General features: G+C 38.0%; 1 protein-coding gene across 7 annotated transcripts in view; it reads left to right on the plus strand.

The window, feature by feature from the left end:
• The window catches only part of CFAP95 (cilia and flagella associated protein 95), a 155,825-nt gene that overhangs the window by 77,054 nt on the left and 50,906 nt on the right, over nt 1-27,865 (plus strand). For 4 of the 7 annotated variants that reach the window (XM_074330542.1, XM_074330540.1, XM_074330539.1 and 1 more), the window contains exon 6: nt 24,935-27,856. In XM_074330542.1, the coding sequence (XP_074186643.1) occupies nt 24,935-25,231 (297 nt within the window). In that variant the 3' untranslated portion in view covers nt 25,232-27,856. Of the gene's footprint in view, nt 1-24,934; nt 27,858-27,865 lie in introns of those variants that run through there. The other 3 variants (XM_074330544.1, XM_074330543.1, XM_074330545.1) reach the window with 3 other exon arrangements.

Below are 27,865 nucleotides of genomic sequence, written 5' to 3' on the forward strand. Positions count from 1 at the left end.
TTAGATGCTGTCTTGGTTCTCTGCCAAACAAAACATTGGTTTCTTTACAAAAAAAAAAAAATCAGCCCACATAGATCATATTGTTTTTGGAGAACTTAATTTCAGTTACTGGGACATGAAGATGAGTTATATCACACAGCACATGACAGTTCACTTGAAAATCCCCATTAAATGTCTTTGCTCTCACATCTTTTCCTCCTCCCCCTGCTCTTGCATCTTTTCATTCAGCCAAACCCTCACATTCCAATGCACATAGCTTCTCTCCCCTTCTCTCTTTCAGGAGTTGAACTCACACTCTTCTCTTTGTCTTTTGCTGGAAAGCTTTGCCTACTTACTCCTAATCTGAGGCCCTGGAAGTCCAGCCTCCATCTTCAGAGAATTATCAAAGTATCCATTCACTCACCAGTTTCTTCATATCATTATATAGAGAAAAATCTATGATACTCTATTTTCTTTGAAAGTGTAAATCTTTTGCAAACTTGGTATTTTTAACTAATATGAGTAAAAGGCTCTTCGTGACCCATCTCACAAGTCATTGTAATAGATTGGAGTCCTGAGACGGTGTGGTGGAGGCTTTCTAATCAATAATAATCAATAACCCCAGCCTGAGCTCGCTCCTGAGTTTGAGTTTCATACATACTGCTCATCTCTACCAGACAGAAAAAGAACCTTATGTTCAAAATGAAGTAACGTCATTTGCAATCTTATCTGTCTTGTTTCCTATTGCTGTTTAACAGCAGCACCGTCCTCCCAACAGTCATTTAAAATTTCTTTTCTTCCTTGTTCTTGATATTAATCTAGCACTTCCCAAATTTCCCTATTAATAGGTGTTCCTTGAAGAAAGTGTTCTGTGGCCAAATGCCTTCGGGGACTGCTGTATGCCATACCCTTTTCTTGGAGCATTACAATGCACATCCAAATATTAAAGACCCTGAGAAATTCTCTAGAACAGAAAGTAGTTAAGCCCTATTTAATCCAGCATCTCCCAGGCTTATTTTATCATAGAATCATTTTTGCAGGGACTATATGTTAATGTATTCTGTGTTATTAGTATTTCATGGAAAACATTGTTCTAAGCAATTTCTAAATAAGGATGGGTGACAATTACAATATGTATTGTCTAGTAGGTACCACATATGTACGTGAAGTAGATTTATTTTATTCTGGTTCTATTACAAGAGAAAAAAAGCCTAAGTACCTCTTAATAAACAGACTTAGGCAGAAATTCGACCTCATGATGATGACGTGAGTATAGGTCCCCCCTTATGTGTTATAGTAATTGCCAGGCACACGTTCTGCACTTTCTCCCTTATCTTTCTCAGAAAGAGTCATGGCCAACTCCTGCTTTACTTTCTCAAAACTACTTGTGTCATATTTCACCTCTGAGACTTTCATTAAATACCACTAGAACTTGTGGCCTATGGTTTCGATATCATTTAATAAAGGCAGAATTGAGTATTTGTAAGTAATAAGTATTTTATTCTACATTGTACTACCAGGCTAAGGACTAACGAGAGTCTTTCTACCTTAGCACTTAGTGTGTTGAATTCATACAGGTGTCCAATGCATGTTCATTGATGAGTACGTAAGATTCTATATCTCTTAGCGTAACCTCAAGAACTATCAGAATAAAATTTGCATTTAATTAAATTTAAGTCTATACAAATTGGTAGAGTTGCCAAGTAGAAAAACAAATTGAAAAGGATAACCTGAAGTAAATTTGGAAATATTTGGGAGAGAAGAAATTGAAGTTGTGATTGGAGAATGGGACGGGATAAAGAATGGATTAAAGAGACAGTATTTTTCAATATTGTATATTTTTGATGCATTTAATTCAAATTTTTATTAAAAATTGTATACAAGTTCCCCGTAGATTAAATTCAGGTAGGATATTGATATGACAATTGATATAACACTGGCAATTGAAAAGTTGATTGGGCTATTTTTTGTAAGACCCAAGAGTTGGCCACAGAAAAGCCCTTAGTCACTATTTAAAAAAAAAACTGCATAGTGCATACAGTGGTTTGGTTTTTGTTTTGTTTTTTAATTGAAGTACATCAGACAATGAAATATTTCTAAAAGACTCAAGCAAATACAGGAATCTGAAAACACTTTTCTGTTCAAGTCAACTGAAGAAAAGAACACAGGAAAATCATAAAGAAAAGAGCATTCCTTTTCAAGATGCGTCTTTCTCATCAGTAGTTTAAAGTCCAGTGGAGTGTGCAAAAAGCTCTTTCATAAAGCAAGAAAATGTAAAAAGAAGCTGGTGGCATTTCTGATTGTATTGAATAACTGCAAAGCAGTGGCTGTGAAAGGGAAGAAAGAACTCAAGGAAATGGGTAGTTAAAAGGCATAATAAAACACACACACACACACACACACACACACACACACACACTATAATAGAGATATATCAAAAGGACATGGGAGTCTACTGAAAGAGCTCCAAATGGTCATAGCTGGAACGTAATTTTAAGCGATAAAATTTTTTAAATTGTATTAGATTATAACCCAAAGTATAAAATAAATATCCATGAGTAAATAAAAGATTGAATAAATAAATAAATAAATGAGGGAGAACAGAGAAATCTTCCTTGCAGAAGAATTCCGAACAACTTATGTAGATATTCCAACTTTGAGGGCATAAGCATAGCTTTCAGTTTGTTACGTGTGGGCTGCACACACTGACGTTTTCCCCAAATAGTACCATATGGAAATGAAGGGAATAAAAGTAACTTTATAGGGGAGAATCCTGATAAACACATCAGGCAGATGATCAAGGTCAACTTCAGTAGTGATAAATACTGTTGATGGTATGTACCTTTGATATAATATGATGAAAATGGCACTTGACCTCTGTGGTCTTCCTCTAAAACCCTATAACTCCAGTCTAATCATGAGAAAAACATTAGATACATCCCCGTTGAGAAACATTCTACAAAATATCTGACCCGTGTTCATCAAAACTTTCAAGGTCGTCAAAAACAAGGACAATCTGAGAAACTGTCATAGCCAAGAGGAGCCTCAGAGCACATGGTTAATAAATGTACTATAATATCCTTCATGGGATTCTGGAACAGAAAAAGGACATTAGATTAAAAACGAAGGTGATTTGAATAAAGTATGAACTTAGTTAACAATAATGTATCAACATTGGTTCTTTGTGACAAATGTATCATAGTAATGCTAATAACAGGAAACTGGTAAGGAGTATATGAGAATTCTTTATACTTTCTTCACAACCTTTCTGTAAATCTAAAACTATTCTAAGGTGAAAATTTTTATTTAAACATTGTGATGAATGCTGGCATCTGAAGGTGTTAGCTAAGAAATTGTCACAAAGATGTGATATCTGATATTTGATAGCCAAGCCTTGAACGTGAAACTTGTTTTTTCGATAAGTTGATTTGCTTGGATGAAATAGCTTATTTTATAAATGGTTAAAACATATATGAATTCAGCAAAACTACTTTCCTCCCCCCCCAACAAAATCTGGTAGGCAAAAGAAAGGAAGGAAGAAAGATGGATGGAAGAAAGGAAGGGAGGGAGGGAGGGAGAAAAGGTAGTTGGGTCCACAGATGAAAAAAAAAGTATTATGTAATTTTATTTATAAAAAGTTCAAAACATATAATTAGGGGAAAATTAATCTAGAATGTTGAAAGTTGAAGTGATGATTATCTTTGGGGATATGACTAGGAAGGTCATCAGGGCTGCTTCAGGAGGCAGGTTGCGTCTGTTTTTGACCTGGGTAGTAGTTGCCACACTCTATTCACTTTGTGAAAATTCATCAGGCTGTAAGCTTTTGTAGGCTTATTTTCAATATGTGTATTATACTTCAATAAAAATTTATTAAAGAAAACAGTTTAACCTGAGAGGTTTGCCAGTTTGCTTTTTGGCATTTGTTTAAATATGGACTGTAAATGGCTTCAAATAATAAACATTTTTCAAAGTGGAAGACCTAGTAGTTCTGTGTTGTTGTTAGAAATGTATGTTGTCTATTTATTTCTTCATTCATTCCACAAATATTTACTAAACACCTTTGGCTGACTTGTCTCTAAAACCATAGATTGTATGGGAAATAGACCTATGAATAGATAGTAATATATTATGATTAATGCATATATATAATGGTATGTGTGCAAATGTAATGGAATCATAGAGACGTTCTTTGGTCTATCAGGGAAAGTCAGAGATGGCTTCTCAATAAACAGGGACACATGAGTTGATACATGATGTACAAGAGTACACATGGATGGTGTTACATAGAACAAGGTGTGATAAGGAGAGAATTCTAGACAGAGGAAACAGCTGCATAAAAGTCACAGAGGCAGGATACATTTTGGAAAATTCCTACAGTTTGGGAGAGTGGCAGGAAGTGGTTGGAGCTGAGTATTCCCGGCTGACACTTTGTGTCACCCCCAAAATTCATAAGTTGAAGCTCTAACCCCCAGTGTGATAGTATTAGGAGGTTGGCCTTTGGGAGGTGATTAGGTTTAAATGAGGTCATGAGGATGGGATCCTTAGGTTGGCATTAGTGCTCTTATAAGATGAGAGCAGAGAGAGCTCTTTCTCTGCACCATGTAAGGACATAGTCAGAAGACAGCTGTCTACAAGCCAGGAAGAGAGCCCTCACCAGACACCGAATCTGTCTGCATCTGAGTCTTGGACTTCCCAGCCTCCAGAACTGTGTGAAGTAAATGTTCGTTGATTAAGCTCCCCAGTGTATGGAATTTTGTTATAGCGGCCAGAATTGACAAAGACACCGAGGCAGCAGAGGAAGACAGGAGCCAGATCATGAGAGGCCATGTGTATCATGCAGAAGAAAAGACTTTATCCAGGAGATGATGAGCTTTCAGCAGTGAGTAATATCATAAGAAAAATGATTAGAAAGATGACTCAAAGGCACTGTAGGGGAATAGAGCGGGAGAGAGAGGATGTGAGTGTGGACAGAGCAGCAGACAGAGAAGTTGAAGAGTCAGAGTTGGCAGGCCTTGGCGATTAAGTGGCTGAGGAGGGAAACAGGTGGGAGTCCAAGATGGCTTCAATGCTGCCGTTAATGCGCAGAGAGCACACTGCAGGAAAAGTGGGGACGTAGAGGAAGATGAGTTCTGTCTGGGACATGTTGCACTGGGGACATCCAGGTAGGGATGTCTCACAGGTAGTTATAATGGGAATGAGGCCCAGAAGAATGATCTGGAACTATAAGAGTTTTCTGCAGTGGCTATATAGTCAGTAATTAAAACTAAGGGAGGTCTGCATTTAGATGTTACATGTAAGTAAGTGTGAAGATCATCATGGAAGAGGGTTTGTAGATAAAAGGATTAAAGAGTTGAAGCTCTTAGAAAACTGCTGACGTGCTCCATCATGCCTGGGGCCAAACTCGGTAAGAAGGAAACTGTGTTCAAGTGTGGATGTGTGGAATGTCCAGGAGTCAGGCGGTCCTAGTGAAATGTATACATTTTCTGTTTCCTAGAATATGGTCAAATTCAGAAAACATCCCTTTTTCTTGCTTTAGAGAAAATACATTTCTACAATGTATACATGTCTCGTCAACGCATTCTATTTTAAGGAGTTCACCAGACCAGCATTGAAAATGTTTGATATAAAACGTTTACTATATCACCTATGATGTGATCTAGCTAAATGTTTAACTTGAATACATTAAGCCTTTAGTTCTGTCTTCAAGTGTATCATAAATACAAAGGCTAGAAGAGCAAACTAAACGACACCATGAAGGAAGAATTAACAAATTTAAAAGGTGGAACATTCTGCAGACAGTTGTCCCCGTTTATTCAACAAGTCAATGAGGTTTAAAATTTTAAAAAGAGGAGACTGTGCAAGACTAAAGAGGGTTCCAGGGTTGGACTGTTGTTTGGACCAAGCAATTGTAAAAGCATTTTGACGATTAAAGGCATTAGACTCTGGACTGGACTTGAGAACAATGAAAATTTTTCAGTGTGGAAAGGTTTGGCTTATTAAGTGAATAACGTTGAGACATAAAGCATCCTATATAAAACAAATCAATATTTATAAATTATGAAGATCTGAAAGTATATACAATAAGCTTTTAGCAGAGATAACATCTGGTGTATGTAATAGGATATTTTCTAACTTCTACAATTCTATTTCTTGGCAAGATTGAAAAAGTTATTTTTTTGTGTGTTAAAAACTGAAATGAAAACAAACTACAAATGAAGTTTAGAAAGAATACTTTTTTCCCTAAACACTACAAGAGAATAAAATAACTTCATGTATTAGTTTACTAAGACTACTGTAACAAAGTACCATAAACTGGGCGGCTTAAACAATAGAAATTTATTTTCTCACTGTTCTGGAGTCTAGAATTCTAAGATCGAGGTGTCAGCATCATTGGTTCCTTTTGAGGGCAGTGAGGAAAAATGTATCCTACGCCTGTCTCCTGGCTTCTGGTGCTTTGCTGGCATCACCCCAATCTCTGCCTTCATATTGATTTGGCATTCGCCATGTGTGCATGTCTGTGTTCAAATTTCGCTTTTTATAGGGACAACAACCATGTTGGATTAGGAGTCCAGCCTAGTTTCGTTACCTCATCTTAACTAATTACATCTGCAGTGACCCTATTTCCAAATAAGGTCATATTCTGAGGTGCTGGGGGTTTGCATTTCAACATATGAAATTTTGGGTGGGGTTACAATTCAACCCAGAACCCTTCTCAAGAGAGGAGTCCTTGTTCTTTCAAAGGGTGTCAACTTTCCTGCACATGGGAATGAAGGCTGCAGTCCACAAGTTGTTTTTTCTTTCATGAACCAAAATATTGTCCTTAACTGAGACTTTTCAGCCAAGAACATACAATGGGGAAAGGATAGTTTCTCCAAGGAATGTGCTGGGAAAACTCGACAATCACATGCAAAATAATGAAGCTGGACCCCAATGTTACACCATACATAAAAATCAATGGAAAATGGATTAAAGACTTGACCATAAGCCTGAAGTCATATAACTCCTAGAAGAAAACATAGGAGCAAGCTCTGACATTGGTTTTTGCCAATTATTTTTTGTTTGACACCAAAAGTGAAAGCAACACAGGCAAAACTAAACAAATGGGACTACACCAAACTAAAAAGCTTCTGTACATCAAAGGAAACCCTCAACAAAATAAAATGCAACTTTCAGATTTGGCAAAAATATTTGCAAATCATATATCTGATAAAGAGTTAATATCCAAAATACATAAAGAACTCATACAACACAGAAGGAAAAAAATGGGCAGAGGAAGTGAACCAACATTTTTCCAAAGAATACATACAAATGGCCAACAGGTACATGAAAAGATGCTCAATGTCACTAATCATCAAAGAAATGCAAATCAAAACCATAGTGAGGTATCACCTCACACCTTAGAGAAGGGCTATTATCAAAAAGAAATAGATAACAAGTGTTGGCCAGAATGTGGAGAAAAGGGAACCCTTGTGCACTATTGGTGGGATGTAAATTGGTGCAGTCACTATGGGAAATAGTATAAAGGCCCTTCCTAAAATTAAAAATAGAACTACCATATGATCCAGGTATTCCACTGCTGAGTAGTTACCCAAAGGAAATGAAATCACTATCTTGAAAAGATATCTGTTCATTGCAGCATTATTCACAACAGCCAAGGCATGGAAACAACCTAAATTTCCATTGACAGATGAATGAATAAAGAAAATGTGATATATATATACATACATATACACATATATATTAAATATATATACAATGTGATATATATATACATATATACATACATATATATTAAATATATATTATATATATTAATACATATTAAATATATATTAAATATATATATCACATTTTCTTCATTCATGTGTATTAGATAACATACACATACATTGCATATTATTCAGCCATAAAAAAGGAACTCATGCCATTTGCGACATGGATGGAGCTGCAGGGCATTACACTAAGTGAAATAAGTCAGACAGAGAAAGAAAAATACTATATTATCTTACTAATATGTGCAATTAAAAAATAAAAAACCTAACTCATAGATACAGAGGACAGATTGGTGGTTGCCAGACAGACGGCAGGGAGATGGGTAAAATGGATGAAGATGGTCAAAAGGTACAAAACTTCCAGCTATAAGATAAATAAGTCCTGGGGATGTAATGCACAGCATGGTGAGTATAGTTCACAGCGTAGTATTAGAGATTTGAAAGTTGCTAAGAGGGTAAATCTTTAAGTTCTCATCACAAGAAAAAATATATAACTGTGTAGTGATGGATGTTAACTAAACTTACTGTGATGATCCTTTTGCAATATATACAAATATCAAATTATGTTGTACACCTAAAAATAGTACAATGTTATATGTCAATTATATTTCAGTAAAAAAGACTTTCTCTTTACCTGTAAACAAAAAAGTCCCCACTGTAAAATAATAACCAAGCTATAGTGATACCTTCCTAGTATAAATTTTATTTGAACTTGAACTCAGATACTCACAAGCTGAATAAATGTTTGTAAAGATCCTACAGGAAGGGTTAAAAAAAGAAACAAGTACTTATTACTCGGAAAAAATCCTGTCTTTTGGAGAATTAGTGTTGGTCTCTATGATACAGTTCCTACTATTTTATATAAGACCCAGAAATGAGGATTCAGTATCAAAATATTTGTTTTCTTTTTATACATCGGGCAAATATTGCTATGGAATTAAGTGTGGTCTGGTTAACGCTTAAAATTTGGCTCCCTCTACTGGAGACTATAAAGGAAGGACATCCCTTCTTTTAACCTGAAGTATAAGAAACATATATAGAGGTGGAGTTGACAACTCAGATTTTCCAATCTTTGCGCATATATAGAAATTTCCTCGTTGAGCAACTTGTGGTTTGTAATGGGGAAAACTTGTAAATCTCACTGTTTGTGAATCAGCCACAAACCGCCCCCACTTCAAACAGAGCTAATGTTTAATTCAGCCCCCAAAGCAAATAAGAATATCGCCCTGACATTCAGTCTTCCCCTCATTGAGACATGGACTGCTGGTCTGCATTTAGGCTTTCAGAGCTGGAAGGAACTGCAGAGATCCTCTAACTCTTCGTTTTCCTCAGTGGGAAAGAGCAGGTGAAGAAAGAAATGATTTCCCAAAATCATGCAGTAGGTGTACATACTCATACAACCAATTATGTATGACGCACTTCTGTAAAATTTTATATTGATCAGTACTTCAAATCAAGTTAATAAATATTTCCTGATTACCTACTATGTGTCAGACATCAAGAGATGTACACAGATGTGGGGGACAAGATCTTTGCTCCTCAAACAGCTTATAGTTAATTAAATTGTATGAATGGTGATTCCAGGTTAGAGACAGCTTCCAGGTCTGCAACTCCAAATGGCCAATTAAATGACCTTTCCACATTAAGAATCACTTCTTGACAGATGATTGGTGATTTCTTTGCACAGCCAGTTAACCTCCTTCATTAGGTGTTGGCTTCCATACAGCTAGCTTTGGGATTTGAATGGCTTTTTGAACTAAAAACCTGAGTCTTTGATGGGGGAAGGTGATATATGAGTTTCAGCGGGGTTACAAAATTTTGATTTTGTTTTTAATGTAGAAAATGACTTTGGATTATCCTGGTGAACTAAAGTTGCTTTTGAATGGAAATGACAGACTCTCCATAAGTTTATTCATTCCTTGGAAAGCACATTTGCGTATCCTGTTTTATTTATTGGTCCAACAATCTCAGCCTTAAGCCCATCTTGCAATGCTAAGATGCCCATGCAAGTCTTGTAGTCAGTTCAGTATATTACTTTTATCTGCCCACTGTAACTTCACATCAGTAATAGTAACACCCTTCATTACACACCTGTATGCATATATAGGCCCTCAAGAGTGATCTAGTAAGCAGAGAAAGAATGGAGCATGAAAGCTGTTCTGACTTTGTTTGGACCACTCCACTGCTCACTTATTCTGCTGCCCCAAGAAACAATATTAAGTTTTTATATAGAGGCAGTACATTGTAGTGATTGCCAGAGCTTCAAACCCCAGCTCTGCTGTTTGCCAGCTGTCATCTTAGAAAAGTTACTTGACCTCTTTGTGCCTCACACCCACATAAGGTTGCTGTGGTGATTAATGAATTAACATACATGAAGCCATTAGAAGAGATCCTGGTATGTAGTGAGCACATTTATGTATTGACTTATATTATTATTACTTGATTTGTATGTGCAGGGCAACTAATAGGGTATTATAAATTCTAAAAAGGTGATTTACAAAATGAGACTCAACTCAATAAATACCATTTCATGCTGGCTCTGGACACAGATGTAGGGGAGTTATTCTCTGGGGAGAGTGAGGCTTTTCAGTAACCATAGACACCAGGGTGAGAAATCTCAGTTCTAACCTAATGAACTAAATGTCAGTCTTCTGCTGTTTCCATATCTTCTGCTTAGAAGATATAAAAGCATTATGGAAATGATTTTGAAGTCTGTGGGGGAAGGGGCCATGGGGGACCCCCTAGGTCAAAAGTCAAATAATGTGTATTTGAGCACACCACATCTCTCTTCCTTCTGAAACATTTTTAGAAAACATAGGTTGTCCTATTCCAAACTCTTTGATAGTCCTTGGGTGCTAGATTTTAGCATCAAAGGAAAGATACAACTGCAATAAAAGGACTCTGTGTTCTTAATATTCACAGTGTAACATCAGGTGCTTCCCTCAGCACCTCTCTGAAGACGTTAGACAATATGAAATACCTTCCAGAGCTCAGAATCACTCTGCGGTTTCCCAGTACCTCACAGTCATCAAGGTAGATGTAAACGTGATTATTGCAAATGACTAGAAAACTTTTCCAAACATTTAGCTTTTAAAACTCAGATCACACTTAATCAATTGTTTCCTGTTTTATATCACAGACATCTCTTATTCTGTTCAGTCCAGAAATCAAACAGAGCTTGAATTAAGATCCTGTTTTCCAGGCTATTTCTGCAAGATGGAAACACGAATTGGTTTTCAACTTCTTCAAAGCCTGTACAACACGTTGAGATTTAGTTGTTTAATTATTTGTGTTACCTTATAGTGTCTATCCAATGACTAACAAACCCATACCTTCTATGAGCTGTTTTCTCTTAGTGGCTGTGATCTCACCAAGGTAAAGCATGATTTCACCATAAGCATCTGTCACTGTTAATTGGGGATCTCATACCATGTCACTAGTTGCTACAAACCCATTTGGCATTAATGAGTGGGCAGCGTATACTCCATAGCCATTCTGCGATAAGTTAACAATTAATAAACCCATTAAAATGAAGGGTTGCTGGACTTCCTGCATTATAGTGTGAGGAGCCCTGCTGACTTGCTTCACAGAGAAACTGGTGAAAATTATTTTTTAAAATGTTAAAGCCTCTAGAAATGCTCCTAAGGGCAAATAGCAAATGAAGAAACAGCTATTCAAGCAAATATGCAAGAACTTGGTAAGAAAAATGAGAGTTTGTGTTATCTGAACCAAGACTACATTTTCCTCCTCCTCTCCCAACTCAGAGAGGCAGAGACTTCATGACACACTGTGGCAACCAAGAAGACAGGGATCCTTCTCTTCCCAGCCCCTAGTTGGAGGGCTTTATTCCCAGGAGCAGGATTTCAGCATTTCTTATCCTGCCTGCAGGCATCTGTTGCTGAGGCTAAGTCCTGGCTGAGTGCAATCAATAAATGAGGGTACCTTTCCCCTCAGGCTCCATCTGTGGAATGGAGACAGTACCTTGGGCATGACATGCTGAGAGTACTGGGGCCCCATGGCCCTTACCCCAGCTCATGAAGTGGTGGCTCCATGCCAGGAGAGGCAAGCTCAGGCTGCTGCCATCCCCATCCAGCAAACACTCAGCACTTAGAGCACAGAGTCACTCAGAAAGAATCTTGCCTTTGTCCCCACCCCTAGATCCAGAGCCCTGGCTCATAGATCTTTCCTGGGTGGAGAAGAGGCCATAAAACAGATAGCTCTCAATCTCTTCTCCAAGGGAGCCAACTTCATTTACAACAGACCATGGAGAAGTTCAAGCTAAAGGGCATTCTCAAGAATAGTGGGGTTAGTGGTAAAATGCAATTGGGAGCAAATTTGTGGATTTAATGAAGGTAGAGCCTAGCTTGTAGGTAGACTACTTTCCAGGAGAGAACTAGAATTAGAAGGTTGGGAGGAGCCCTTCTGAGGTAAGAACAAACATCAAACACTGACATCAGAAGCCATTCCTTCAAAGGAGCCACAATTTGATTGTATTAGTTTGTAGACCTATTTATGACCCAGGATATGTTAAAAACAACAGAGCAATCAGCTGGCAATTAGTGGAGTTTAACAGCTATATGTGGTCAGTGAAAGAAAGAGATCCCTACCAATACCGCTGTCATCCCAGGGTTACTGAGGGCACACCCAAAGGCATATCTCACTGAGGAGCAACATCAGAGTCTTAACACTATGGGTGGAGAAGGAAATAAACTTCAATAAAATAATCCAGCAAGTCAGTTTAAAAAACAAGCAAATAATAACAGGTCTGGAGAAGAGAGTCTAATACCAGAGCTGCTACAATATTCTATTGAAAATATCTAGTTTTCAATAAAAAATTATGAGATATGCAAAGATACAGAAAAGTATGACCTATACTTCAAAATAGCCATTAGAAATATGTTCATAGAACTAAATGAAAGGATGATTAAAGAAGTAAAGGAAGGCATGATGACAATGTTGAATCAGATAGAAATATCAATACAGAGGTAGAAATTATTTTACTAAGAACCAGATGGAAATTCTGAAGTTGAGAAGTACAATAATTGAAATAAAAAACTTAATAGAGGTGTTCAGCAGTTGATTTGAACTGGCAGAAGAAAGAATTAGCAAACTTGAAGATAGATAAATATGGATTAAGCAAACCGAAAAACAGAGAGAAACCAATTCATTTTATGAGGCCAGTATTACCCTGATATCAAAACCAGACAAAGATATCACAAGAAAAGAAAACTACAGACCAATTTCTTAAGCATACTGATGCAAAACATCCTCAGCACAATGCTAGCAAACAGAATCCAGCAACATATAAAAAGAATTATACACTATGACCAAGCAAAAATTATCCCAATAATGCAAGGTTGGTTCAACATCTGAAAATCAATTGATGTAGTAGATCATATTAACAGAAAAAGAAATTCACCTCAATTGATGCAGAAAAAATATTTGACAAAATCCAACACCCTTTCACGATAAACATTTAACAAATGAGGAATAGATGGGAACTTCCTCAACCAGAAAAAGGCCATTTACAAAAAACTCACAGATAACATTATATTTAATGGTGAAAGAGAGGATAATTTCTTTCATTTCTTTTTAAGATCAGAAACAAGACAAGGATGTCTACTCTCACCACTTCTATTCAACTTGTACTGGAGGTTCTAGCCAGGGCAATTAGCAAAAAAACAAAAACAAACAAAAAATTGTTCAGATTGGAAAGGAAAAAGTAAAACTATATCTACTTTCAGGCGGCTGGACGTCTTGGTTAGAGCGTGAGCTCTGAACACAGCATTGCTGGTTCGATTCCTACATGGGCTGTGAGCTGAGCCCTCCACAACTAGATTGAAGACAACGAGCTGCTACTGAGCTTCCAGAGAGGCAGCCAGATGGTTCAGTTGGTTAGAGCAGGAGCTCTCAACAACAAGGTTGCTGGTTCAATTCCCACATGGGATGGTGGGCTGCGGCCCCTGCAGCTAAGATTGAAAATGGCAACTGGACTTGGCGCTGAGCGGTGCCCCCCACAATTAGATTGAAAGACAACTTGGAGCTGATGGGCCCTAGAGAAACACACTGTTCCCCAACATACCCCAAATTAAAAAAAAAAAATTAAAATTAAAAACTATACTGTATTTTCCTGAAAATAAGACCTAACCGGAAAATAAGCCCAACCTGATTTTTTAGGATGCTCATAATATAAGCCCCACCCCCAAAATAAGCCCCAGTTGAGATTGTCAGCCAGACGGACGCATTTAGTACATTTGTTGCAACACACGAGGGACGTATTGAATTATAAAATAATAATATTAATATATAATAAATATAGATAAATAATATTATTGACATTAATACTTAAAATAAATGATAATATAAATTATAATTAAGTATTTGTAAATACCCAAGCGGGTGCCTTTGGACGAGAGGTAAGCGCCTATGTAAACAGATGAACTCGAGACTTATTGCCAAATGACCAATCGGAGTACAGACACAGTGCTTGATAATGAACAGACGTGGTTGTGTCTAATATGAATCTTCATAATTCAATACGTTGTGTGTTGTAACGGACGTACTTAATGCACTTGTGTGAAATAAAGAAATGTTTTCTCAATTTTGGTGCCTGCAATTTTTTGTCACTTTTGTGTGGACCATCATTCTTAACTGTCATCATTTTTGTTGCCACTCCTATCTTGTAAGTGTTCAATTAACACTTGATTTAATGGTAGATTTAAAGGGAATAATATTTTGACCCCCCAGACAAGATGAGTGCAAAAAGAAAGAGGTATTCTGTCGAGTACAAGAAAGGAATTGTGGGGACTCTTGGGGCAAGAATCTTACGGCTTTCTGCAAAGAGAAGAAGTTGTATCTCCAAATGGTCCGAAAATGGCGAGCAGAGTACAATAACCTCAGTCAACAGGCAGATGAGGGAAATGCTAAGAAGTGCAAATGTGGATCAGGTCGGCAACCATTATTTCCTGAGCTGGAAGACATCATCTGTGAGTGGATTGCTGACAGGAGAGCAAAGGCTTTGGTTGGCTGATATTCAAGCATTTGCCCTTGCAATGGCACCACAGTTAGAAATATCCCCAGAAGAATTCAAAGCATCACAACACTGGCTGGATGGCTTCCTTCAGCGATATGAACTGTCTCTAAGATTGAACAACACTTCAAGCTGGAAGATACTGAAGTTATTAAACGTGCACTTGCATTCCAGTCCTTTGTTGATGGCATCAACTTTTCTAAATACCAGCTCTCCAACACGATTGCTATGGATGAAACTGCAGTGTTTATGGGCCAAGGATCTCAAACGACAGTTGATCAGAGGGGTGCCTTGTCAATCTACATTCCCTCCACTGGTTACGAAAGTGCACATGTTACCTGTATTTTGGCAATTCTTCTGGATGGAAAGAAAGCCCCACCTCTAATCATCATTAAGGGCAAGAAACATAAGGTTGAACATGTTTCGGGCATTTATGTTTTTGAAACCAAAAAAGCCTGGTGCATATAAGCAGTTATAAGGAAATGGGTCGATTTAATGTTGCCACTTGTTTTGTGAGGTGACCAAAGAGGTCTGCTAGTCTGGGATTCAGCCAGCACTCACCGTGCTAAAGACATGAAGAACTTTCTTACAGAGAGAAAAATAGGAATGACTGCCTATCTCCAGACTCTTGATATTGCAATAAACAAGACATTCAAGGACCATTTGTGCATGGAAACCAATGATGACATTGAAAATAGAATGGAGAGAAATCAGCATGGAAACTTTGTGCAGCCTATCCTGCAAGAGGTCATGACTTGGGTGAAGAATTTATGGGATAAAATCACTGACAGCTGTGTTGCCAATGCACTCCGAGCAGGCAGCTGGACAAGAAGTGCTCATTTAAGGAGAGCTCCATTGCTGAACATGAGAGATTGGGGCCAATATTTCTACAGGAAATGGAGTCGCAAGAAAGTCAAGCCGGAATTCAGGGTTTGGAGAGTTATGACGATGTTCCAGAAGAAGATGACATGACTGTATTTGAATAAATGTAGATTTTTGTACATGAATAAATGCATAAATGTAGATTGTTGTATATGAATACATATAGATTGTTGTACATAAAAAAATAAGACATCCCCTGAAAATAAACCCTAATGCATCTTTTGGAGCAAAAATTAATACAAGACCCGGTCTAATTTTCGGGGAAATACGGTATAGATGACACAATCTCATATGTAGAACATCCTAAGGCACCCACTAAAAACTATTACAACTAATAAAGAAGTGTGCAGGATACAAATCAATTGTATTTTTATACACTTTGCAATGAATAGTCCAAAGATGAAAGTAATTCCATTAAGGACTGCAGTTTTTTCAGTGACCCACAGTATTTGCACAGCCTGCTTCAAACTCATAATGTCCTTCTAAATCCAATAGTAATTAAGAGTTATCTCTGCTGTATTTAGAGAAAGGAAGCATAGGAAATTGATGACTTTATCCCGCATGTATTCCTAAATATTATTTTATTTTAAAAACACATGTTGTCCCTCACTAAAAAGTAAACCCCAGGATTCATTCATTCAATAAATGTTTATTGAATCCTGCAGTGTTCCAAGCACTGCTCTGGGGATCGTTTTTCTCATGAGGAAAACACCAAAATTTATGTTCTCATGGAATTTACATTCTGTTAAGAGGAGACAGACAGTAATCAATAAGCTTAATAAATATGTAGATCATAGGGTGTGTTTGAAAGTAGCCAATCCTATGGAAAAAAAAAAGACCATGAAAACAATAGTTTAATGAGTTTTACATGAAAACCCCGGTGCCCAGAAGAACACCTGGCTCAGGGAGGCACAATGAATATTTGTTGAATAAGTGAATAGTTGTTAAGTGAATAGTTCTAAGTGAATAAATTAATAGACTTGTATGTTTGGCTTCTAAAACTTTGCAGTTTGCACTTTTGGACTGGTTTTCTTTTGAAATCACTGCATCTGTAGAAAGAATTTCACCTCTGTCCTCCTTTCCTGTTCTGCTTTGCTCTACAGGGTGGCACAGTACAGTGGTTAAGCACAAAAATCTCTAGAGCAAGACTGCATGGATTCAAATCCCAGCTTTACCACCAATTTTTGCAAACTTTAATTATATTTATAGTAATTTTTTAAATTGCATTCATTTCATTACCTAAAACTTGAGGCTTTGTGTTTTGAAGACCTTCCTCTTACAGATAAGTTAGATAGTGTTTGTTACCTTCATCTTGATCATTCCCTTGACTTCTTATATTCACCCAAAGTTTATTTTGTCAGTTGTTTGCAAGAAACTGCCCTGGGTGCTAAGGATATTACGTAATGATGTGCCCATCATAGGTGGATGTTAATGATCCTTTTTAGTATTAATAGAAAATGTGACATATCTAGATTCTATGCAAAATGTGAACTTCTTGTCAGGTGGGACGCTGCATTCACATTTAACATCCTCAGAACCTTACATACTATGTTTCCTCGGAAATAAGACCTAGCCAGACAATCAGCTCTAATGCATCTTTTGGAGCAAAAATTAATATAAGACCCAGTCTTATTTTACTATAATATAAGATTGGGTATAATATAATATAATATAATATAATGTAATGTAATGTAATGTAATGTAATGTAATGTAATATAATACAATACAATAGAACAGAATAGAATACCAGGTCTTATATTAATTTTTTGCTCCAAAAGACTCATGAGAGCTGATTGTCTGGCTAGGTTTTATTTTCGGGGAAACACGGTAGTGACTGGTACATATAGACATGCAGCAAATGTTTAATGAATGAAAAAATGTTATTATCCTGTAACAGCAATTAGTTATATATGCTAAAGGTACACATTTGCCACTGGTTGGACATTCTGTTTAGAATAGCTTTAGTCTGTCTGAGGTTGGTCTGCTTGGGTGTGGACTCCATTTTAAACCAACAGGGTCTGCATGGATAGAGGACCAGGTGACCTGTAGCTTGCAAGAAGCCCAAGACACACTTCTCTACTTTGGACATCGGCCAGCCTAGGGCCAAGTTCAGAGAGTAACTCCTTCCCTCCTTGGATGTGTTATTGCAACTCTCCCTTGTGAGCTGAGTTTTCATTCCTGTGTTTCGTTACCTGTTCTTATTTCTTCTTTTATAGGTCATATTTCAAAAGTAAAGCAACAGTGGAGTGTGTTAAGATGCGTCAGTCAAACTGTAATTTATTAGCTAAGCTAAAATGATGTCAGGAAACAGCAAGCCCTTTGGCTGTTTATTTTTTCTCGTTGTGGATGGAAAGAGTAAGCATAGTGGTGACTCAGTTGCTATGGATACCAAGTCTTTGGATAATAAAATCCTTTTAACATAATCCAGTTAGATTGGCTTTTCTCTTAAATATTATGTCTACCCAACATATTAGATTGGTGCAAAAGTAATTGCGGCTTTTGCAATTTATTGTTTAACCTTTTAAACTGCAGTTACTTTTGCACCAACCTAATAACATTTTTTAATACAAAAAATTATATCGCTTTCTCCCAATATCAGAAAGTGTACTTTAATTTTTTCTTCAATTTTGCCCTGAAATTTTTCTTTTTCCTATATCTCTTCTTTCCTGCAGTAGAATAGATGACTTGAAGAAATAAACTATATCTGTGGCTTTCCTTCTATCTAAGCAGGAAAACTGATTTTGTTGGTTTCACATAATTACACACAAATATTGCAACACAGTTGACCAAGTTATGATGTTTAAAAGCTTTTAACTCAATCTTCAAAAACCAGGTTGATTATAAAAAGGTATATAACCATCTCCTCAACATTCCATTGCTTCATTGTGTCAAAATTCTTTGAAATAGAATCTGTTTAGGGTGCATAATTTTGAATACAGCATTAAGTTAATTGGTTGTTGCACAGGAAAAAGACCACCAAGTCGTCAAAATAAAACTCAAAAAGTGGCGACTCATAGTTCAGAAATGTGAAGAAAAAGTCTACTCCCGTGTGTAAAAGTAGTCAAACACCTTGCTAAGGACATACATATTTAAAGGTTTAAATGCCATCATTCATCTATTTTTCAAAAGAATTCTTAGAGTGCATTTATCAAAACCCAATACTTTTTGAACTTCTATTTTGGTCCCTTGTTCCTCATTTTAACTTGCATCTTTCTTTAGAAAGGAGCTAGATTCATTATATAAATTTTTAAATATGTGCAATAAACATTTTTCTGGACTGTTTTGCTGGCTGCCATGTTGGAGATGAAAGAGCCAGTTTATGAGTCCCAAGGCCTGGATTTTAGTCCCAACTCTGCCACTGGTTGTGTGGCCTCCGATGAGTCATTTAACCTCTCAGGTCTTAATTTCCTCATCCAAAAATTAGAGGTCAGGCTACATAATTTTCCAAAGCCCACATGACTTCCTAAACTATCTACATTACTTTGAACTTTATCCACATCTCCAAGGTTAGTAACTTTTTGAAATAGGCTTACTGAGTTCAAAATGAAACAGAAAAGAGAAAGCTTTAGCAGTACAAGCCTGCTGGCAACTATTTTTTTTTCCCAATCCTGCACTAAATTAAAATAGTTTTAAATTTTCAGTGAAAAATTGGAATTAGACAACATTCAGGTGAAGCCTTTCAAAACCTTCATTGTGGGTGGTACTTTCTCCAGATGGACAGTTAGTGTGTAAAGCAATACTGGCTAATACTAGCATTTATTGTTCCCTTAGTGAATGTCAGGCAGTTCGTGGCTCAACTCATCAGTCCTCACAGCAGCATAATGATGCAAATAGTATGATGTCTATTTTACAGATAAAAATGGGCATAATAAGGAATAAAAAGATGAAGTCTTTTGTCCTAGGTGGCTCCAATAGTTGGTGGCAGAGCCAGGATTTGAATCCGTACTGACATTATATACAAAAACTCTATAATGCATAGACATTCAGCATTTGTTTGAGGCTTTTTTTGTTTGTTTGATTTTGTGCCTTATATGTTCTTTTTATATCTCAACATATATCGTTATCTCCTTTGCAGTGGGCCTTCTGTGCATGCCTGATATCAGTGAAAGGTACCACTCCCATCAATTACACAAAGGCAGAAACTTGGGAATTACACCTGACACTTTTTCCCCCCTCGTTTACATTCCCCACCCTTGCAACCCATCACCAAGTCCTGTCTATTTGGTTTATTAAATACCTTTCAGGATGGATGTATGAGTCAGGGTCCCAGAGCAAGAGTCCCTGGCACACTTGAAAGATTTAACCTAAGGGACTTCAGTGAAGGGAACTTTTATAGAGTGTAGGAAAACTCAGGGTAACCTGCAAGAGACGTGGAGTGCTAAGGAACTAGCAACAGTGGAATGCTGTTGGCATCTGTAATGACTTGCATTGTGTCCTCTTCAAAAAGATAGGTTGGAATCCTAACCCCCCAAACCTCACTCTCTTGCTTAAGACTTTAACTGGCTCCTCATTGTTCTTGATAAAACAAATTTCCAACTGGGTCGTAAGGGCAGATGGAATCTGTCCCCTCACCTGGTACTCCTCTGTCTCGGTCTCAATCTCTCTTTCGTGTGTGTGTGCGCGTGTGCGTGCGTGCGTGCGTGCGTGTGTGTGTGTGTGTGTGTGTGTATACGTCTCTTCCCTGGCTACCTCTCATTACCCCTAATGCATTGTGCTCCCTTCTACCAGGGAGCCTCGGTAGTTGGATGCTTTTCCTTCTGCCTGGTGTACAGCCGCCACCTTTGTTCCTATTGTTAGCCTGGGGTTTTTCAGCAGGTAGAGTAGTCTAGTCAGCAGTCCTAATTTTTGAGTCGTCTCAAGCTCCAGAATGTGAGTGAAAGAAACTTCAGATGGTTTCAGTCCTCAGCATCAAATCAGAGAGTCTTCCTAACTAACCAGTGGAGTCCAAGATATTATGAAGCGGGGCCTGCCATCCTCACTAGCCCCAGACCTATAGAATCCCTGAACTTAGAAAAAAAAAAAAAGATTGTTTTAAGCCACATAGGTTTGGTAAAATTTGTTCATTTGTAACTGATGCATATATGCACAGAAAGTGTTTCGAGTATATATATTCAAAAATATTAAGGGTGGGTTTAGTTGGGGATGTGTTTGGGAGGAGAAATATAGTAGGAAAAGGGAAGAAATGTTTACATCTTCAAGGGCACATTCTTTTACAATAACATGAAGTAATAGAAACTTTGCATATTTGAATGAACCAAGTGTTCCATAGGGAAACTGTCATGGCGAAGGGAACAGTGTTAGAGCCGGGGGTTGCGGGGAGTCCCTGCAGCCTCAGGACAGGCCTTTGGAGAGGAAACCTCACCCCTCCTTTCCCCTCCCACTACCACCTTTGATATTCCAGTTTGTGTCATCTAAAAGTCACCCCAGAGAGTCAAGGGGAGGAAACAAGCTTGGAGAATCTTCTATTTGGGGGGTTGGTTTCCACAAGATGACCCTCTTTATTACAGTCAATTTCTGCAATAGCAGCTGCAACCACAAACCAAAAATCTTTATATGTGGCCGTTGAAAAGCTATGTATAGATTTAATGAGTGACATCCCGGCCCTGTGAAAATTCACAATGAAAGAATGAGACTTAGCTGCTACTCCACTGCCTTTTGTTTTCAGAGTTATACTACTGGTAACCAGAAACTAAAAGGATCCTGAGGGGGGAATGAACCTGGTATGTTCAAGTAACACAGAGAAGGCTAAAGCATCATGAATAAGAGGAGGAGGGAGATTAAATCTGAAGGTTGAGCAGAGGGCAGAATACGTAGGGCCTTTTAGGCTGAGATAAAAAGTCTGGATTTTTTCCTAAATGCAATGAACAATTATTGGAGGGTTTTCAACAGGAGACTGATACAATATGATTTACACTTTAAGCAAATCTCTCTGGGTGCCATTTTGAGAATGTGAAGAGCAGGACATCAGTCAGGGGTTGTTGCAGCTGTCTAGGTGAAGGTATGTCAGGCTTGGGTATTGTCAGAAAAAATGAAGAGAACTGGCTGGATCAGGGATGTACTGTGAAGACTTCCTGATGGGTCACTTGGGAGGCTAGGAGAAAGGGAGACGTCAAATGCAACTTCCAGTTTCTGACTGGAGGGGTTGGGTGGATGGTGGTGCCATTTATTGAGATGGAGATGATTAAGGATGGAGTGTGTTTGGTGGGGGAAAAAATGGAAGTTCTGCCTTGGCCATCTTAGGTTTGAGAAGCCTGAGGCTATCCAAGTAGAAATGTAATTACTCTAACCAGGCCCCCTGACTCCAATACTGGCTCCAATTCCCTTCCCTCCCCTAAGTCCCCCATTCTCTTCTCTAAGCATTGCTCTATTTGTTTTTCTAAAGACTGGCTGGAATCATGCAAGGTCCATGCTTAAAAATATTCACCATGCCCTAACTTGCTCCCAGAATCATGTACAGATACCTCAGTCTGGCTTTCAACCGTTCAATTATGCTCTGAGCATCTCCTTTCAGCCTTATCTCTTATTGTAACCGCCATGTATCTATTGTATTATTTAGCCCAACTGGACAACTTTCTGTTTCTCCAATGGACCTTGCATATTACTGCTTCCATATCCTTGGCCAAGCTTTCCCATCTGCCTGGAATGTACTCAACAGTCATAATCAGTTAGGACTCAATTGAAATTATAAATTGCAAGAGCATGACTCTAGACCTTTCTGGATAGAGGTATAACACTGACACTGAATATTATTTTAGTAATTCCTCTAAGTGTGTCTACCATCTTTCCGGCATTTAAAAAGAATTTATATAAAGTAATAGTTTCAAATGTTTATTGTTAAGCAGTGATGCTAGTACTGTGAGCAAAATAGTAAAGGCCAAAATACATATAAATGAAAGGGTCATATGGCCCCAAATGAATAGAATGAGTGGTACATACCTTTGAAGTCTCATTAATCTTTGCTAAGGAACCATGAGAGTAAAAGTCACCCCTCAGAAGTTCAAAAAAATTTTTGAAAGATTCAAAGTCTAGGAATGATTTATGGAAAAATCCAGTGGAAATGCCCTTTCATGAACTAAAAGAAGAACTCAATATGATTAAAGGAAAGCAGGGTGAGAGTATGATTTTAATAATAATAATAATACCCTTGAATAACAACTTAAATGCTCGCACAATGTTCTTACTGTTGTTGGTTCACTATTACTCCTCTTACTTTAGCGAGAGGCCTGATGTTGCTTTTTGAAGAAGTTTGCAAAATCCTGGTACCTTGAACAGAGTTATGCACTCTGTGGGCTCATATCATTATTGCATCCGTTGGAAAACATATCTGATAATAGGGAAGAAGAATTAGCACTTGGCCATTTTGTAATGGAGATGGAGGTTAGGTACTATCCCGAATATAGAAAAAGCCTCTTCATTGGAATTCGCTTATCTATATTCTGTTGGGAAAAGAAAGTCATGAAGTATAATAACTCTAGGTTGTAGTTAGTAAATTCTGCCATCAATTACAAAATATTTTCAAATTCAGTGTTATAGAGGGCATGTACCTAGGCGCTACAGATGCTTCTTTAAGTGAAGTGTTTTTGTTTTTGCATTTTTTGTTGCATCGTATATGACCAAAACAATGATTACATTTGACTTTATAGCTAAAGTGACAGAATAAATTGTATGTGTTGATCATCAAATTGAAATCCATTAAGATTCATTGTTCAACACAGATTGAGCTGTGCAGTGAGCACTAGATCTTCTTTTAGCCAGAAGTTCAGAATTCCAACCCAAGGCATTTACAAATTCCCCTTTGAATAGCTCTTCTATCCACTGGTGCTATTTTTGAGGCCTTAAAATTTCATCCCCACCCCTACCCAAGCTGATTATGTTAATTGAGTTCAGAACAGATGTGTGTGGCATCTGTGCACATATGTTCCCTGCAAAATTCTTGGGAGTGGAGGATTAGTCCTCCACCTTTGAAGCAGATCCCTTATGATGAACGCTCTTGAAATCACTATTTCTGGATCTGAGAAATTACACTTCCTGTCTCTAAATCTATCTGTGTTTTATGTAGCAGGCAGGCAATTTAATGAGTTGCCTTTTTTTGTTTCCCTCCCTGATTTTTTCCCTAGCACATTCCAGTTTTCCAGCTGGGGTCGTCAGCCTTGGGACTCACGCACTTCTGGGCCTAGAAGTCAGCCTGGCAGGCCCAGCTCCAGAGCTATGGCCTCCTTACAAAGCCAGCTTTGTCACAGGACCCCTTGTCTATGGAGAAACCTACCAGAGCATGAAGTTTCTTTCCTCAGTTCTTGGAGTCTCAGACAAAGTTCTGATCATTTCACCAGGCATCCTGACTTCCCTATGAGGTTTCTATGGCTCCGCTGTCAACATTTTGCAGTACTGACTTTGGAGCACTTGAGAGAGCTCCAAGAAATAATGCCCGTTTTACATGGGGAAAAAAAAAAAAAAAAAAAAAAAAGCACCTCATTTATTTTAGAAATGATTAGGAATGCCAGTTATATTTGAGAATGCACTGAAATGTCTCATGCCACAGGCAGGCATACTCTCCAGGCGGGGAGGCCCCACACAGTCTAGGTTCATACTTACTAATGCTGATGGTCTGGGGGTGAATGATACTTACCACACCAGAGTCCACAATGTCCTCCTGACATCTGTCAGATGACTGTGGAAAGGTCGAGACAGCAAACCAGAACATGCCACCCCAAAATACGCCTCTTTGGCATATGGAGTACTTTGAGAAACAGCAGACACAGGAGAAGCTCTGAAAACAAAGTAGAAGTTGCCTTTTTACAGGGGAAATTTACATTTATAAAGAAAATCACTATTTGTAAGGTGTCCCCCTCACCACCAGCACCACCACCAGGAAGAGAAAGATGGCTGTAAATCCTAACAGACTCTGATTAATGGAGAGGCACTTAAATCTGCATAACAAAACTTACCCTTGTTTACTGTCTGTCCTTTTCCTCCTGACTTTCCCATAACTTGTCTCCCCCACACCATTCTTCGTTTAGCTGAAGAGGGTGTTTTAGCTCAAGTGCTATCTACTTCCCTGAGTTCCCTGAGTTTCTTCCACATACATGAGATATACTCGTATGTGTTAATAAACTTCTGTTTGTTTTTCTCTTGTTAATCTGTTTTTCATAACAGAGGCTCCAAGCAAGAAATTGGAAGGATAGAAGGAAAATATTTTTTTCCTCTCATATAGGGATGTGACAAAAGTGAATCCAGTGTCACCTACATACTGGATTTTTTTTTTCCTTGCAGATTTTACAATGCATGGGTATTTTTCTACTGCTGCTATCTGGGGAATCAATCCGGATTTTAAAAAGATCTTCAGAAGTGATTCTGACAAAATCCCAGTCCATAATCCTCTGCATCTCTCCTAAATCTCTCCTCCTCTGTCTGTTATGGCTCCATGTGATTTACGACAGAACCAGGTCATCTTGGAAACATGTACAGATCATTGCCTCACAGTTCAGCAGGCATTTGTCTTTAAAGGTAGTTCAGCACTACTTTAAACTTAATTCAGATTTTTCTAATAACTTCCAGGAGTTATTATAGCTAGGATTATATGGTATGTATATATAAGAATTATGGATCTCAGCCTGTGGGATGGCATGTACTAAGTGCATTGCTTGCCTTACCTTCATAAACTCTATGGTAGGGACTACTTATGCCTATTTCACAGATGAAAACAGAGATTCAGAGAAGGTAACTTGCCTAACACGTAAGTGCTAAAACTAGACCCTGAACCTAAATATGTAGTTTGAACTACCATGCTGCATTTTCCCTCACTGCCTTTCTCTGTTCGGTTTTTACTTTCCAGTAAAAAATCTGAGCTAATTTTCACCATTTCCCCGGCCTTGGGAAAATGACTAACCTTCCACCTGGACTTCAAGTGCATCCATTTCTTTGGGTTTCAAGCAATCATTGGGAAAATATAATTAAAAACAGCCCAGAAAACCTCTCCACAAGGTAGAAGAGAAATAAAACAATTTTAATATTGAGTAAGCATTAAGCCAGAATGTGGCGTGCATCACAGACGACCCGCTGAAGGAATTTCAAAAATGCAGAGCACTCTCACTGTGTTATATAGCTGAGTGGAGGGTATAGGACATAGGTTTTGTAATTGGAGTTCAGGTAACAAGTTAGACCCAGATCCTCCTAGGGCACTGGGAGATGGGCCTCATTTTCTTATTGATTACATTCCAAAGCAATGGATTCCAGGTTCTTGAAATTTTCTTGCATTGTGAGACTGTCAAGAGGCTTATTTAGCCATTAAAGAAATTAACATACATTTGAAAAGGATAGAGAAAGAAATTCTGAGAAAAAGGATGGGAAAGACAAAAATCTCTTCCTTTATCTTCCACAGGGAGAATTAAGCCTTTTATTTTTTATTTGTATTGGCCTCTTACACTATCTATAATAAGTCCTAACTCTTCAGGATCACATTGAGCTTAACCTCCCTTCACCCTACGCCCAGCTTTGGGGTCCGTGCTTCTGAACGGCTCCTGCGCCGGCAATTTCATCAAAAGGTCTCCCTACACCCCTCCACCTAGAATTTCATATCTCTGGTCTCTCAGCTCTCCTTAAAGCACCCACCACTCCCAGACACAGTCTCTGAGTCTATTTTCTTTCCTTAGGAGCAGCATTATAGAAATCATTCACTTCTCTTCAACTGAATTTCCATTTCACTTACTCTAGGGGCTAGACTGGAATAACTTCCAAATAAGCACCTGCAGTGACCCTGCCCTAAGCATTTAGTGACTTTCTGGAAGTGATCAGCCCCCAGGAAGAAGAGGGAGAAAGATAAAAGTGGCCTGTCAGATATAGATCTATCTGCCAGTTAAATGACCAGAAAAACTTAATTTACCTCCTGAGCTTGATATAAATCAAATCTCAGTAGAATCTCAGGCTTATGTAAGGGCGAAAAAGTTTTCCTTGACCCTTTTAGGATCCCGGGCTGGGTCCAAAAATTAAACTGACAAAGTTTAATAGGATAAAAGAACATACATTTAATATAAGAACATGTCATTTAATAGAAGTTTTAAGAGACACAGGAGCTTTCATAAGGAAAGGAAGATTCAAAGAAGTGATTAAACCTGAGCGTTTTTGTGCTAGGTTAGATGAAGAGTGGACAGTCATGGAGAAATACGATAGGACAAAGGATATAAGGCAAGTGTAATAAACTTAGTAAGTCCTGTTCATTCAGATTGCTCTCTGTGTCCCTGTGTCTTGGACATACTTCCTGTGTGTAAGGAGGGCACCTCTCACCTGGGGGTTTTATAACCTGTTTCAGGGGTAAAAAATGGGGGAAGGCCAGCGAGACCTTCTTGCTTCTGCCATTTTGTAAACATTCTTCAGCTTAAAATATTTAATATGCCATGGTGCCATATTTTGGGGCAGTGCATTTTGAATGCTGTCACTTATCATACATCACATTGTTTCACACTGGAGTGCGTTTCTTCCCCTCCAATTCTTCTTCAGACAATTCTTGTCCTCCTAACACCTCTTTTACATACAGAGCTGCCTGTTAAAAACAACTGATTTCATCCATGGATGAAGTGATACGATGCTGAAGGGGATCAAGATATGCCACCCCAAAATACACCACTTAGGTATAATGATTTGTAGCTGAAGGTATTTGAGTTCCTGAAATCTGTTATCTGCCTAAAAAATGGTGCCTCCCAGAATAACGCAGTTGTCATAAATCTCATCCGTAGAGCAACTCTAATCTTCTCTTCTGGGGGATGAGAAGTCAACTCTACACCCAGATAGCCATTTTCACAAACTAGAATTTTCCATTTAGTCTCCTAAGAGCCCACTTATCTTTCCAAAAAATCATTTGTGTTTTCATAAGTGCCCTTTTTTCTCACCTTTTAAGAAGTGATTTGTTCTCCCAAAAATGTCCCTCTGCTCCTTCTCACTCCTTTCCCCCTATTACAATGATATATAAACTCTCACATTTCACCACTCCTTCAGGTGCTCACTTCTTTGGTGATGTCTCTATGTATGTAAAATTAAAAATGAATAAATTTATATGCCTTCTCTCCTTTTAATCTGTCTTTTGTCAGTTTAATTTACAGGACTCTAGTCACAGCACTTAAGAGGATAGAGGGAAAGTTTTTCTTCTCTTATAAAGTCCAGGATTTGCTTCAAAATGATGTGGAAGAGGAGAGTGGATAGGTAAGAATT

This window comes from Rhinolophus sinicus, linkage group LG04 (assembly GCF_036562045.2).
Source record: "Rhinolophus sinicus isolate RSC01 linkage group LG04, ASM3656204v1, whole genome shotgun sequence".
NCBI lineage: Eukaryota > Metazoa > Chordata > Mammalia > Chiroptera > Rhinolophidae > Rhinolophus > Rhinolophus sinicus.